The sequence below is a fragment of the Propithecus coquereli genome, unplaced genomic scaffold (genome assembly GCF_000956105.1).
Source record: "Propithecus coquereli isolate 6110/MARCELLA unplaced genomic scaffold, Pcoq_1.0 Scaffold62, whole genome shotgun sequence".
In the NCBI taxonomy this organism is placed as follows: Eukaryota; Metazoa; Chordata; class Mammalia; order Primates; family Indriidae; genus Propithecus; species Propithecus coquereli.
The window spans coordinates 4,958,561-4,973,321 of NW_012152174.1; the positions used below are offsets into that span (position 1 = coordinate 4,958,561).

General features: G+C 46.1%; 1 protein-coding gene across 3 annotated transcripts in view; it reads right to left on the reverse strand.

The window, feature by feature from the left end:
• Positions 1 to 7,268: 7,268 nt before the first annotated feature.
• Positions 7,269 to 14,761, reverse strand: part of SEMA6A (sema domain, transmembrane domain (TM), and cytoplasmic domain, (semaphorin) 6A) — a 125,246-nt gene continuing 117,753 nt past the window's right edge. For 2 of the 3 annotated variants that reach the window (XM_012659550.1, XM_012659549.1), the window contains one exon: positions 7,269 to 11,541. In XM_012659550.1, the coding sequence (XP_012515004.1) occupies positions 10,343 to 11,541 (1,199 nt within the window). In that variant the 3' untranslated portion in view covers positions 7,269 to 10,342. The remainder of the gene's footprint in view (positions 11,542 to 14,761) is intronic. The other variant, XM_012659551.1, reaches the window with a different exon arrangement.

The following is a 14,761-nucleotide window of genomic DNA, read 5'->3' on the forward strand; positions in this document are numbered from 1 at the left end:
TGGAAGAGCCATCCCACCGATTTTGGATCACGTGCTTCTGGGCTGTGGCATGAGAGTGAAATCAATTTCTATCTTTTTTTTCCTCCTCCATGTTCTGAGGTTACTTTTTCCAGAAGTTAAGTCAGTACCTTAATAGAGCATAGTCTCGTGCAATGAATTAGGAATTGGAACACCTGCTTTTTGCCCCTAGATCTGCCACAAATGAGAGTGTGCAATTTTGAGCAACCTCTCATGTCTTGATTTATTCTTCTCCAAGAGGAGGGTGTTCAGCTAGATCTTTCAGCACCATGAGATGTATAATCACATATTTGGCATAATGGTTTCTAGTTGAAACAAAGTAGAGATTTTTCCCTTGAAAGGAATGTCACAAACTCTTGGGACAGGAGATAGGGATAGGTTTGGGAATGAGTAAGCGACACTTCCATCCAGGCCATCTGTAGCTAAGAATGGAAACATTTTGGGCCCAGACAGGACAGCACCGCAGATGTGCTTGGGGAAAATGGATGTGAATGTAACAGCTCAAAGAGCCTGTCACCAAAGCATATAGGCACGCCAAGGCCACCATGTATCATGTGCTAGTGTCCACGAGTATAAGCCTCACTGATGGAAGGCAGCGAGTGAGTTTACATTGTGTTCCCTGCAGTGCACGGTGGGCCTCGTTCTTGAGGCCGGAAAGCCCTGCCCGGAGGCAATAGTTGGGGCCAAGGAGTCAGGAAAAGCAGGTGGCAGGGGAGGCAGAACCCGGTGAGGACACAACCAGTTCTCCCCAGACCACCTACCTAGGAATGGGCAAGGAGGACAGCAGTACCATCTCTGGAGTCCCCCCAGGTCTCAGTGTGGGCATCAGGTGGCTGAGATGGCCTCACCTGTGAGAAGGAGCCAGAACTCTATCAGGACAAGCAGGGCTTTTGTTTAACCGGGTCCACCTGTCTGCTTTTGTTGACAGATAAGGAATATTTAGGAAAGAGAAAAAAGAGATATTTTTGTTATCAGCAGGATGGGGACGCAAAATCATTTAATTTCAAGATTGAGAGGGTTGGGATCTCATTTTGTACACTGTGTTGGAGAAGAAGGATGTAGTGGGGTATCACGTTTTGCAAGCACCAGTGAAACATTCACCTCATTCGACTCTTACACGCTCCTATGAGGTAGGCAGGACAAGCATCATTAAGTCCATTTTACAGATGGGAAAATAAGGTGCCAAGAGTTCGAATGACTGCCCTGAACAGTGACCCACACTTGGTGAGGCCAGCGCAGACCACAGACTCACAACGCAATGCGCTTCCTTCTAAGCTACTCTGCCTCGTGAGAAGGGAAAACTCCAAGCTGCTGAATCAGGAACGACTGTCCCTAAGAGCCTTAGGGGCTGGCCTTCGTGGCTCTGGCCTTGCAGCTCCTTGTCCTCACAACACCAACCCCCACAGCCAGGCTCTGTCCCTGAGCCTGGATCTGTCCACTGCTCTGGCCAGGTAATTAGAGGGGATCATTTTGGGTCACTCTTTCCTGCAGACTAAACACTCCCTTTGGTTTCTCGATTAGAAAGCCCGACAGATTGAGTGACAAGGAAAAGTTTTTGATCTTGCTATCATAGTCGCCTAATTAAAATGAGATGCAGATGCTCCAACACCTAGTAATTTTCACCTCACTTACTTTGGCTCCAATTACAGCCCTTCCCTACTGACTTACACTGTTTAAATTACAAAGTCAGAAGGAAATATGACTATTTACCTGTTTCTATTCATACATATAAGTCTAACACATTATCTTTTCTCCCCAAGCATGAAATGTGATCACAGGCCTCCTCTTCACCCTGGAGACAGAGGGGAAAAAATCTTTAGTTCTTAAATAAAATTAAACACCAATAAGAATTCAAATCAGCCAACACCTACATCAACCTTTAGCAGACAATTTTGTTCACACACACACACACACACACACACACACACACACAGAGTCTTGTCCCCAGGAAAGGAGGATAAAAGGAGCCACTGTAGCATCTGGAATCCACACCTAGGAATATATAACTTCCTTCCAAAGTTAACCGGCTAAGGACTCTGACCCTTTAGATCAGGGAAAGTTAATTGTTTCCAAAGTTGTTACCTTTATTGAGTGCATAATTAAGCAAATAGCATTCGTTGCAAGGCAGTTGGAATTACATACATATTTTATACCAGAGCTACTATAGTTGATTGCAACCAAGCCTTCCTATTTACTAAAAAACACATTTGTGTACTGAGAAAAGGCTTTGTGGACCAGGAACAGGGCTTCAATTGTCTTCAAACAAACAAAAAAAATAAACAAAAAACCTCAGCAACAACCAAACACAAAGAGAACAGCGGGGTTCTAAGAACATCCATTTTCTTCTTCCTCTGAGTGGACTCTGCCACAGGGTGAGTGGAAGACGCTGGCTTCTCCAGAGTGCTGTGTGGGAGCCCTGCCTGGTGACGGCCAGGCCATGCCGCCCCCAGGGCAGGAGGGAGGCCAGATGCCCACTCCAGGGAGGATGGCAGTGCCCTCCCACACCACACGGAGTCTCAGCCCATTAACTCCAGGAGGGTGACTCTGTGGCAGTAGCAACATGGAACATGGGGCCATAATGTGGAGGAGGAGGACCAGTCCCTAGTTGGGGGTGATCTCTGTTTTGTCTCCTGCCGGAAGATTTTTCCAGGCACTCAACCAAATCATCCAACCACTGCCACGAGGGCTGAAGTCAGATTGTTCAGTTGGTCCTCATAGTGCCAATGTGGCCTTGGGGCTGACGTGGAAAGGCAACAGTGGCTATTTCTCACCATCTCTCACTTTCACACTGACTTTACCTACGTCTTCTGTGAAGAGAAGGTCGGGCGAATTCTTCACCCTTCTAGGTAGAGGGTATTTTTTCTTCCCTGCTCCCAACTCATCCCGGGGTCTTGAAAGCTTCTTAAATTTCTTTTGTGATCTCTGTGGCTTGGGCAGGATGAAGCAGCTGCAAAAGCTGAGCCTTTCATCCTTTTCTTCCACCAAAGCAGTCTGTGTCACAGCCCTGAAGTGGCAGGGTGCTCCTCAAGAAGGGAGGTCACAGAATTTGGCTTCAGCTCCCTCTTTTCCTGCTTTGTTGACAGCCCCTAATAACACTGCTGGCATCAGGGCTCCGCAGACGTAGGAAGGAAGAGATGGCTTCTTTAATGATGGAAAAATATCAGAGCACAATGCCCTCAAAATAGAACGTGTGCACCTCGCCTTTATTTTGGGGACTTTATTGTTGTAACCATCTCTCCTGGGAAATGCTGTAGGAGGCTCTTCCCCTTCAGTGAAGCAGAGTAATTGTGTAACCCGAGGTGCCCCCAGGAGAGCCGAGGGGATGATGTCAACACACAGGTTTTTGAAACATGACTACATTTTTATGTCGATCAGTGCTCAATAGATCCCTTCTCTCCAAACTCTAATTTCTGTAAAATGGGGATAATTACATACGTGCTGCCCACCTCCCTAGGCTGTTATGAGGCTCCAGCAACATAATGGACAAGATCACGTCTGCCAATTGTAAAATGCTACAAGTGCAAAATGCCATTATTATCGACAGTTGGAAGCCTTGCCCCTCTCTGAACTGTTTCACTTTTCATTTTTAATTAAATAAACTTTAGCCATATTATTGAAATTCACACTTTCGCATTGACATGGGACTAGATGAGCACAGCGTTCAGTATTCACACAGGAGAACTAATACTAAGTTTGGCGAGTCATCCCTCCCCACTCCCCCCACGTAGGGGCAGGTGTCGTGATACACAGGAAGAAAGAGAGTGATCGGCTGCCCGACTGGTTCTTCATCATCTCTGTCATCCTAGGAAACTCCTGGGAATCCTGCTTGAGTTTCTCTTGTGTTGGTGTCCTGGCATTTGATGTTTTGTCCAGTGTCACCCTCATCTGTTTTTTCTTTTCCTTTTTGCTGAAAACCATCAATGAAAAATGCTTCTGATTTCATGGTTACCTACTTTTCCCCTTCATTAGCTTCCCCGTATTGGGCCCATTACTGCACCTCTTTGCAGAACCGATGCCTTGCTCTGGAAATGATGCTAATGATTCTCAAGAGAGTCTTCTCCCCGAAGGTGATTAGGAAGAATAAAAAAGGTGTTAGCCACCCAGCCAGGCTGTAAGGGACCCGTGTCCAGGCTCCTCTGCAAACATTCTGGTTCCCGTGTCTGAAGCTCACTTTTGACCAAGGAGTGCTTAGGTGGAGCCCATATTTTACCAGGAAAAGGGATGAAAGCCCTCCCAAAGAGGTCACCCCCAGCAGGCATGGGTTCTGGCCTCTGTGACATTTTTGGTTATAGACATTAAAGAGGAAAAAGCCCCCTGTGTGTGCACACGTGTGCGTGGATGTGTTTGCAGAGGGGGATGGGAGCCCCCCTCCCCCTGCCACTCAGCTGCCCTTCTTGATTTGCTCAAATTTCATTTCCATTTACTAAAGGGACAGACATCTGCACATGTTCCTGCCCAGCTGCATTTAATGCACATCGGTTCAGCCCTAGCCCCCTGTTGAGGTCAACCATCCCCTACCTCCAAGCATCCCGGGGGCGTTAGAGCTAAGGATACACAATACTCTAAATGGAATATTGAAGATCCCCATCTGTCTGGCAGTCCCAATCAATAAATGTGAGCCCTTCCTTCCCACTTCTGTAGAAGAGACACGTCACCACCTGGTTTTAAGACAAGCGTGAGATGTGGGTTTCTAAGGGTTACTGAGTCTAAGCACCCAGCTGTCACAGTGCCCAGCCAGGAAAAGGATTATGCTCTTAATCACGTTATTTTGTTACTAAAGGCTTCTTTTAAATTCCCCTCACCCCTTTCCCTCAAGCGAAATATACAAGTGTCTGAAACTGGAGATGCCTTTCTGGCACTTCCACTTGCTGAATGACTTTTGTTGAAAAAGCTTTTGTTCAGGTAGTGAAATCTAGGCACTGTGGTTCTGGGGCATCTTGTTTGGCTTCTGCCAAATTACAAGGCTGAACAATGAGGCCAGTTTGTGTTTATCAGACATAGCACTTAAGGAAAACAGTCAGGTCCAAGGTGTCAGCTCTGGTCCCATGAAACACCTAGCCTGCTGGCTGTATCGGGACAGCTCGTCCTCAGGGACAGCAGTCTGAAAACACTCTGCAGAAGCCTCCAACCTTGTAACAATCAAGCCAAGCAAGCAAACAAACAAATATAACAATTAAAAATATGTGTTAGGCATTACAGGGATGGTGGGGGTAAATCCGCAACTAAAGGACACGGGGAGCATTGTAGGGGGGAAGGGCCTGCCTTTAACCCTCGCTTGGGTGAGGCAAAGACATAAAGTGTAACCATAATGCTTGTACCCTCATAATACCCTGAAATAAAAAATATGTGTTGTCTGAGGCAATTTTTGTGTCTGAGTGGGGCCATCCCCAGGTGCAATGCTGGCCACACCTGTTCAGCCTCTGTCACCTTTTCACCAGACCAGAACAAAGCTGACTGTATCAGAAGCCACCAGACCCAGTATCAGGTTGCACTGCAGGGATTGTTTGCTTCAAACTCATGTGATCCAAGCGTCTGCCTACCCACTCGCCACAGCTGAAATGAAGGAATCTGGGGTGCCCGACCGGGAAAGGGTGGGTGTGTATGAACGAGGGGCTTCCTGTGAGAAAGGAGGACTGAGGGAGACGAGATGCTGTCTGGGTCTGGCGTCTTGAGTCTTTCTAGCTAGGATTGTTCTAACCCTCTGAGTGAATGGGGTAACAGCCAATGGATTTGTCTTCAGAATGGCTGCTCTGCCATTAGCTTTGGGTCATGAGCAAATCCCTTCACTCAGTGGACCTCAGCTTGCCCCATTTATTAAAATGAAAGGGTCAGAGTACCTGTTGGCCATTCTCTCAGTTCTACGGGAAGACATTTGGGTATAGCTGGTTGGGGAGGGCAAACATGTCAATCACATAAGATGGAAGCTCGTCTGTCTGGCAAAAGAGGGGCCCATCCTAGAGCTGATTCCGACTGTGCCCTAAAGAATCTGAAATTAGATGTGGGGTTTTCACTTGTGTTGCTCCTACCCACTTGGCATACCATTTGGCCTGCTGCCTGGCGGGCCTGCAGCCTCTCCCTGGACCAATCCATTTTCCAGGTTACTGCAAGAAGCTTTCTAAAATCACAAACACTTGCGTCTGTTGCTTCATATACTGCAAAGCAGGGGAGCACTCCACGGCCCATCACCAAAATCCTAGCACACGGGAACCAGGTCTCTCCACATCTGTCCCCACCCCCTTTCCCAGGCTTGCCCTGCCAGGCTCTCACAGACCCTGCCCAAGGCATGCTGAACCTTTTGTTTCCCAAACAGCACATTTGGTGGCTGTGCCTGGGCTCATTGTCCACAGAACTCATTCTGTATGAACCAGCTCAAACATTGCCTTTGACCCTAACCCCTGGGAAGCTTCCTCAGGACTTTGCTTTCACCTCCGAATGGAGGCAGGAACAACATTCTAGTTAACTTTGTGCCTCTCTGGCACAATTGGAAATGACTTAACAAAAGGTGACTGGGCTAGGCCAAGAAACCACTATGGTTGTGAACTGAGGGCACCCCACACTCAAACTGACCTAAAACATTAAAAAAAATCATTCCAGAAGGTCAAAAGTAAAATAGCATAGCTGAGCAGTTATTTAAGTAATTTTTTAAAAAATACTCCAGAGAGGAAAACCTGATCTAGGCATTTCAGAGTGCTATTCTGCAAAACAAGAATCAAGTGCCACATCCTGATATACCTCCAACCACGTCCCTGGGTTGCAAGAGATAAATGCTAACAAGGAGTAAAATCCAGCACCCTCCACCTGATTAATATGTAAAAAGGCTGAAGCCACATCTGTGCAAGGATCTATTTTTAGTGGACCCTACATACTAAAATCCTAGCCTTGATCTCTTAAACTATCGAGCCTACCATAAATGTTTGATGATGAACAAGCCCATAAAAAGAAAATGCATAAAATGAGTAGAGGGAGCCAATTCGTGCTCTGCCTTTTAATTACCGGTGGCTTCTGCTACCATCCTGCTCCGGGCTGGGTGCAAGCAGAGAAAGACATCAATAATTTGGGTGGGAGTGGGAGGGTGTGGATACTGCAAACAAATACATCTAACTACGTAGTTATCTAAGCTTTGGAAACCAGAGAGAGGTAGAGGAAGGAGAGAATCACGACCCAGAATGGTCAGGGGGAGGGCTCGGAGGAGAGCAGCTAAAAAAAGGAAAAAATTAAGAGATAAATAAAAGCATTCAGGACACAAAAGATAATGTAGAACAGTCTGGTTTTATTACTTTTAAGTAATAAAGAGCCTTTTCCTTGCTTTTTTTCTTTTTTCCCTTTTTTTCTTTTCTTTTCTTTTTTTTTCCTTTTTTAAAACATACATTAAGTCGTGAATCAGATGTTAGGGGATGTGGAAATGGAAGAGAATCGGTGACATCACAATATTCTTACAACTTTACAACAAATATAAATCTGAGTTTGTTGCATCTACCAGTGTCTAGCAAGGGTGGAAAGCAAAGGCACACTCAGGTTTATGGACCCTCCCCCCACACGCAGTGGGGGCCATAAAAGGGGGGGAATACTTCGATGCAGAAGACCAGCTCAATACAGTGAGCATTTTAGGGTTAACACCGCAAGTGATGGGCTGTGGGATGTATGAAGTTTTGACGCAGGTCTTCTCAACACAGCAGCGGCAATGATGCCCACAGACACGGGATGAGACACGTCGTCCTGTGGACGGTGGGCGCTGCGCCATCAATACTCTTGGGCGTCAAGCACGGTGGAGAAGAGAACAGGGTGATATGTACCCATCATCTTCCCAACTTCTGCATTTCTCAAGAAAATTCAAGGAGGAAAACAACATCTCAGTTTCTAGAAAAGACTTCAGGGTTTCAGGGGACACAGTTCATAGGGAGTGAACATTGATTCCACTACAAAAAAAAAAAAAAAAAGTAACGAAAACAACAAAAACCTACCCTAAACAATAGCAAAACTGCAATGGGCTTTGGGGAAAGATGGCAGGGCACTCACCCTCGACTACATACTAGGTCTCAAAGGGACCACTCTGATTATGCAGATACCACTATTTCCCTTCCAACTCAAAATCGTCCTTCTCGATCTTTTTTTCAATTTTTTTTAAAAGACAAAACTAAACCCAGAAGATCAAACTGAAAATAAAAAGAGACAAAGAGACCACCAAATATACTGTTTAACTCTTAAAAAAAAAAAAAAACAACCAACAACAACAATGCTCACAGTTTATAGTATGTTGACAATTCTTTTGTTATCGATAGAGTAAACAAAGGTCCCTTCTTCCGTGTGCTTAAGCAAATGAAAACCAAGGGGAGAAAAACACACGCCACCCTCTCCCACCCCCTACAAACAATAACAACAAAAGGGTAAAGAAATTAAAAAAATAAAAATAAAAACATCTTTTGCCCCAGTCAACAGTTTTTGCAGCATCCATCGTGGTTGGCCTTGTACTTGGAGTTACTCATTAATCGCAGCAGGGACCGGCCTGCCTGCGTCTATTTCCGTGTCGTTTCTTTGTGGACCCTGCATGCGTGCTGAGCACACGGCTGGGAGACCCCTCCCAGGCGCCTGCCCAACCACACACAGCGTGTTCTCCGGCCAGTGGGCACAGCAGAAACGAGGACTGGGACGTTAGCCCCTTTTCTGCCGGCTAATGAGGGCATCTCCATATTGAAATGATCTAAGGGAAGCGGGGAGCTCTGGAGGAAGAAAGGGGACTTGCCACCCACAACACTGGGGTCCACGCATGGCAGCACGGCCGAAGCGGGGTTCGAGTTGGCACGACTAGAAGGCAGCGTGAATTGGAGGTGTGGGGCCACCCAACTTTCCCAGGCTGCGGCACCATGACCATCACCACTGCATCCTTTTTCCGTCTGCTCGACTCCGATCTTCTGGAGCGCTGCAGTGGGGGTGGGGGGAGGGGAGGGTTAAATAAATATCTGCCTTTATTTCAAAAGGGGGGAAAGTTGATCATAACGACAGTTTACAAGTGTACACAACTCAAGGTGTAAGGCACAAATTTACATGTGGAAAACAGGCTATTCACAGATGTAACCCCACGAAAAACCCGTGTGATCAAACCATTAATTTATGCAAGGTAGCAGCCAACATATTAATTAGTTCACACCGTTTGTGGATTTCGTTTGCTGTCTCACATGCAAGGTGAAATGAGATGGCATATCACAAGCTGGTGCCTTCACAGAAAGTGGAAACCACGAACAAGCCATGTTGGCACCCGTGGGACACAATGTGCCATTCTAAAAACTTCTCTCCTGGTTGCTTTAGAAGTTAGGATCTGGAAGGACCTTTAAAGTAATTAATTTTTTGCATGTTATAGGCCAGAGATCTGACCAGCAAATTAACTGGTAGATTTAAATAAATATTCCCCTCTTAATGTTTTCCTTTAGCTACAGACCAAACAGTCCAAAGACAAAGCTCAGAATTCCAGCTCCAACTTATTTACTCAGTGAATTTATTGTAAAAATAAAGAAACTCAATTATTCCAGTTAATGGATTTCACGTTAAATAGTTTAACTTTCGATGGGCTTTCAGAAGAGCTGTTCATAGGATGATATGTGGAAGAGTCCTTTCCTTAAGGAAAAAAGGGTGAACAATAAATAAAGAGTTACTTGCGTTAACGGTCACGTTATTTCATTAAAAGAGAGGAGGAGCAGAAATCTATGACATAGTTGCCCAGCATGGCCTTTATCTGCTATCACAGAAAGCTGTAACACTGGTGGGCAATTCACAGTATCTGCGCATAGTAAACTTCTGCCATTGTTAAAAGTCTGAGTTAGAATTATCAATGAATTCTGTTTTTGTCTTTTTTAATTTTCATGATTTTTTAACATGTGTTTGTGTTTTGCAGTTTGGAGCACTAGCCCAGTCTGGCAATGCCCCATGTAGTCATGAACAAAATGTTGCAGTTGCTGTTTACCTCTCTATGTGTGTGTTGTGTGTTTTGTGTGTGTGTATGTGTGTGTATGGGGCATGGAGTGGGTATGTGCTTTTGGCTCATGTTTGTGATGATAACTGAAGTCTTTTGTGGGTCAGACCTGTTGTGGGGTGTGGGGCAGAGTGAAGGAAGAGGATGGAGGTGAGTCCCCGCTGTTGCAAACCTTCACCAAACCATATGGCCCAGTTGTCGTGAGTACCCCTGTGTCCCAGAGAGGAGGACCCAGCGTCCTCAGCTCTGCCGCTGGCCATCCTGGTCTGGTGGGTACTCGAGGCAGTTGAGAACCTTGCCGAGCTGAGCGGGCACCTCGCCTTGCCTGCTGGTTCGACACCTGACCCCCTCCCCCTGGGATTATGTACACGCATCATTAGGCTTCATGGATGTGGACAGGGGAGCAAAGGAAGGTTTGGGGGGTACGTCCGGCTTTAGGGAGGGCGTACGCTTCAGCCCCGACCTGGTCAGTGAGTTGTAGGCGTTGAGGCTGGGCTGCCTCGAGACAGTCACGGCCTGGCCAGACGGCTGGGAGCTGTGCACCTGGATGGAGTCCACCCTCTGCGGGGCGGGGGGCGGGTTGTCTCCCCTGCCAAAGCTCTGGTTTCTGGAGAGGTGAGAGGAATTGGAGGAGTTAGTATTGTTTCTTTTGAGCGTGGTGGCCTGGTGGCTTCTCGTGAGCGAGTTCGTGGGGTAGCTCCTTTTATAGTCAACCCCGTAGGAAGAGGAGTGGTGCATTTCCAGCCGTTTGCTCAGGCCATTCTGAGACAGTGAGGCTCCCGGAGGGCCCAGGGAGGCCTCCCGCTGTGGGACTTTGGGGGGCAGGCTGTCCAGGTTCTCCACAAGGTTCACCCCATGGTTGGGGCTCTTGCTGCTGAGATGCTCCTTGATGGTCTTATATTCCAGGGTGGCGGCCTGGTCCTCCAGCGCCATCTGGGCCACCTCGCTCATTTTGGGCTGGTCCACGTACTCATGCTGGTAGCCCTGCTGCGTGATGGGAAGGACCACCACGCTGGGGATGTGGCTGGGGGAGGCCCGGAGTGGCAGGTCCGTGGGGATCACGGGGGAGCCCATGGGGGGCATGTCCTTGGTGCAGGCGTTGATGAGGTTCTGGTTCCGCTCCCATTCGCGGCTGCCTCGGTTGGGCTTCCGCTTCTGCTGCAGCGTTGGGGTGGACTCCGGGGTGGGCAAGGCCGTCAGGTCCAGATGGTGCTGGTCAGCCTTGATGAGCATCTTGGCCGTGTTGCTGGGAGTGGTGAGCTTGCCGTTGTGCATGAGCGGTGTGAGGATGGCCTCTGGCTTTGGGTCTTTGGACTGGGGGTCCCCAAAGAGGCCACTGAGCTTGGTGACGCTGCTCATGGAGCCCCGGCGCGAGTGGGTGAGCTCCTTGTCCTTGCGCTGCACCACGGCCACGTCTTTGCGCCGGTGATCGCAGACGCAGTACACGATGATGCCCGAGAAGACGGCCCCCATGACAAAAGCCAGAATGACCGCAATAGCCAACAGGGTGACAGGAACGAGCTGGTCGTGGCCTTTGAGGTAACTTTCCCGAATCACTCCTGCAATAGACATTGCGTATGGTGTTAAGAAATGAAAGCACACCACAAGGCTTATTTTTGTTTGGCATTCACCCTGTTAATTAATAACAGTAATAAGTGACAATAGCACCTCTGCATAACTTGTCTTCAAGGCTCAGCTTGTCAAACATTAACTAATTAATCCTCCCCACACACCCCCTTTGAAGTATGTAAATAGACTTCATTTGTTGCCTTCTTTGTATTCTGAAAAAGCGCTTTTCACTCTCCCCAGTACATACTCTCTCTACTCTGCTTCACTCCATGGAATATGGCAGCCTTTGGCTTTCAAAAGTCATTTATCTCACTTTCCCTCTTCGTCTCTTTTCAATTCTCCTCTCAGAGAACTGGGCTAACCAAGGTATTTTGAGTCTGGAGGAAGAGGCAACAGTTTCATGCATGTTAAATGAACAAATCACGTAACACGCCAGGCTTCCAGTCGGGGTCTTTCCTGAAGACCTCCTTGTGGGCACCAGGGCCTCTGTCTAGAGAAAAGTATGTTTGCATTTCAAGCAACTAGAGGGAAGAGAGGGTGTGTCATTTTCATTTACAGTGAAAGAAAATAGCTAAAATTCACAGATTAGAAATGTTATTGCTGATTTTGCATCACTTTACCAAAACACACACACACACACACACACACACACACACACACAACAAAAAGCAAAACACTCAAACAAAGTCATGCACACTCAGTTTCAGTGTAAATCTGTTGAATATTTGAATGAAGCTCTCTCCTTACCGGAACTGAAAGAATATTTAGAAACAAGACCATTTGGGGCCCTGAAGCAGGTTTGAGAAGTGTCGAGTCCCATTATTATGCCTAGAGTTTGTTGTCACAGTGAGACTCTTCAGCAGAGCTAATCTCTTCAATTTAATAAAAATTATGTGACTACACCCGTCCATAATCTTACACTACATTAACCAAGACGCTGTTTCTGAAGAAAGTTGCTCTCCCTGTTCCTGCTTAATCAGCCACCAAGCTGAGCGGCTCTAATCAGATGCAAACGCTGAAGCTTTTATTTTTTCATACCAAGTGAGAATACACATCACAATTGTCAGATCTTAAGTGCTTGATGCAGTAGCTAAAAAATAAAATCTCAAATACCTCAATTCCTGCCTCTGGAGACTGAAAGAACAGGAATACATCAGAGCACCGCATGGGCTGAGGAAATGTAAACATTGTTCCTATTATGGGAACCATAGCAAGACAGAAAATGCACCTTCTCTGGTCTCCGGAGACACATTTTTCATCTACTAAATCAACTTTCTGGAATATGTTTAATGTATTTTACTGGCAGGTATCAGTGGCATAGAATTAGAATGAAACGAAACAAAAATCTCTACCCCTTCCCAAACCCACAACGCGCAACCCTTAAACTTCTGTTGAAATGTTTTTTATGTCACAACTGAGGCCTTGAAGAAATGCAGCTTTGTCACGGGGGTTTTTCTGCTCAAATGTTTTGATTACTGAAGTGATGGTTTTAAAACCCAGAAACCTTAGCCTGAAGAGTACATTCTCTTTCTCTTTCCTTTCTAAACAGTCCTCCTCCCTCAATTGTGACATCATAGTGAGTTGCTGTGGAAATGATTGTCCTGTGACAGAGGATTGTGACTTCAGGTGGGAATAATGAAAGCAGCAAATATTGCTCAAGAAACAAAAGATTCTGTGATTAAACAGGGACACTTGGTAATGAAGGGCAGTGGAGGCATTTCACCCTAGGGAAAGAGTGTGCAGGATGGTCAGATTGATTCCAAATGTGACATTTAAAACATATTTCCAGATTTATCTTCATGGGCTTTTAAGGAGTTGAAACTAGAAGCAAAAAAAAAAAAACAAAAAACCCAAAAAAACCCGGAGGGAAATTTGGCTATAGCTCATGCCTTTTATGTGTGGTGCTCCCCAAAACAGTGGGGTGTCTTACATTCAAATATGTCTTAATACCTGTTCACCAAGGAAATGTGCTAATGAAAATTTCTTCCTTAAATTTGCATTTCCTTGTTGTTATGCTAAAATAGCAACTGATTTTCTTCAATTTTGATTGTGTATGGGGTTCTATTGAATATCGTTTTTAAGCACCTACACATAATTGCACAAAAAATGTGCACCTGTGAATAAAATGGGTTTAATGGGTTTAATTCTCCTCATTGATTTGATGATTTCGGTTGGAGTCTGACACAGGCTAGACCCCTCTGATGGGGGTGCTAGGTAATTTTTTCATGGCGATGCGTAGTTCACGGAGCCCTTCCAGGCAACCATATTAGGGGGACTGTGTCTTCCCAGTAAATGTGCAGTTACAGTAGGAAGCTGTCAACAGTTGACTTTGGCATTCAATTTAGATTGCCCTCTCAGCTAAAAGAGTAAAGCTAGAGCACTTCATTTATTTCATTGGGAAAACTGCAAAATTTTCACATTTATTCATTGCTTCTTTACTTTTAGCTCCCAAATATCATTCTTCTTTCCTGCCTGAAGGTCCTTTGCTTAGACTCATGGAAACCACTTGCTCTTTCACTGGGAAACACTCTCTTTTAGTGAATGATATTTGAGTTCAGGTTTTGGTTGTTAACAAGTAGGATCTGACCTTTGAGGGAAATGGTGTCTCAGACGGTTTCCCCTCCATCTCCTTTCGTTATGTAAATAGTGCCCTTAAAATATTTCGGCACCTCTATCTTTTAGACATCTGTGGGGAGGCAGGAGGCTTCCCTCATCTGCTTGTGCAAATTCCGAAGCATCCAAAGTTAGAAATAGATCAGAGGTTAAGTTGAAGAAGACAAGAAGGTAAAAGTTATTTTTGTAAATGCCTTCAAAACTTCAAGCTTTCTGCTTACATCGTGAAAAAAGGCAAAGGCACGTTGGCAGAAACGATCCAACCAACTTTGTGGCATGGCCGTCGTGAAGGATGGAACACGCCAGACTTGCCAGCGAGGTCCATGCAAGCAACTGGAGAAGGCCTCAAAGGACCCCATTTACTGGCTGGGTGACCTTGAGGCAAGTGACTTAACATCTCCGGGCCCCAGTGTTTTCACCTGCAATGTGGGGTTAACCAAAGCCAAACAAAATAAAGAATAGGAGAGAACTTAAATGCTATAGTTTGCTGAACAAACCTAAAGGTCAAAAGAAGCCACAGAGAAGTGCTGGGTTAGTGGCCCACAGAGGGCTTCTGAGGGACAGTCACGGCTGCTCCACCGATTCCATTTGATCTCC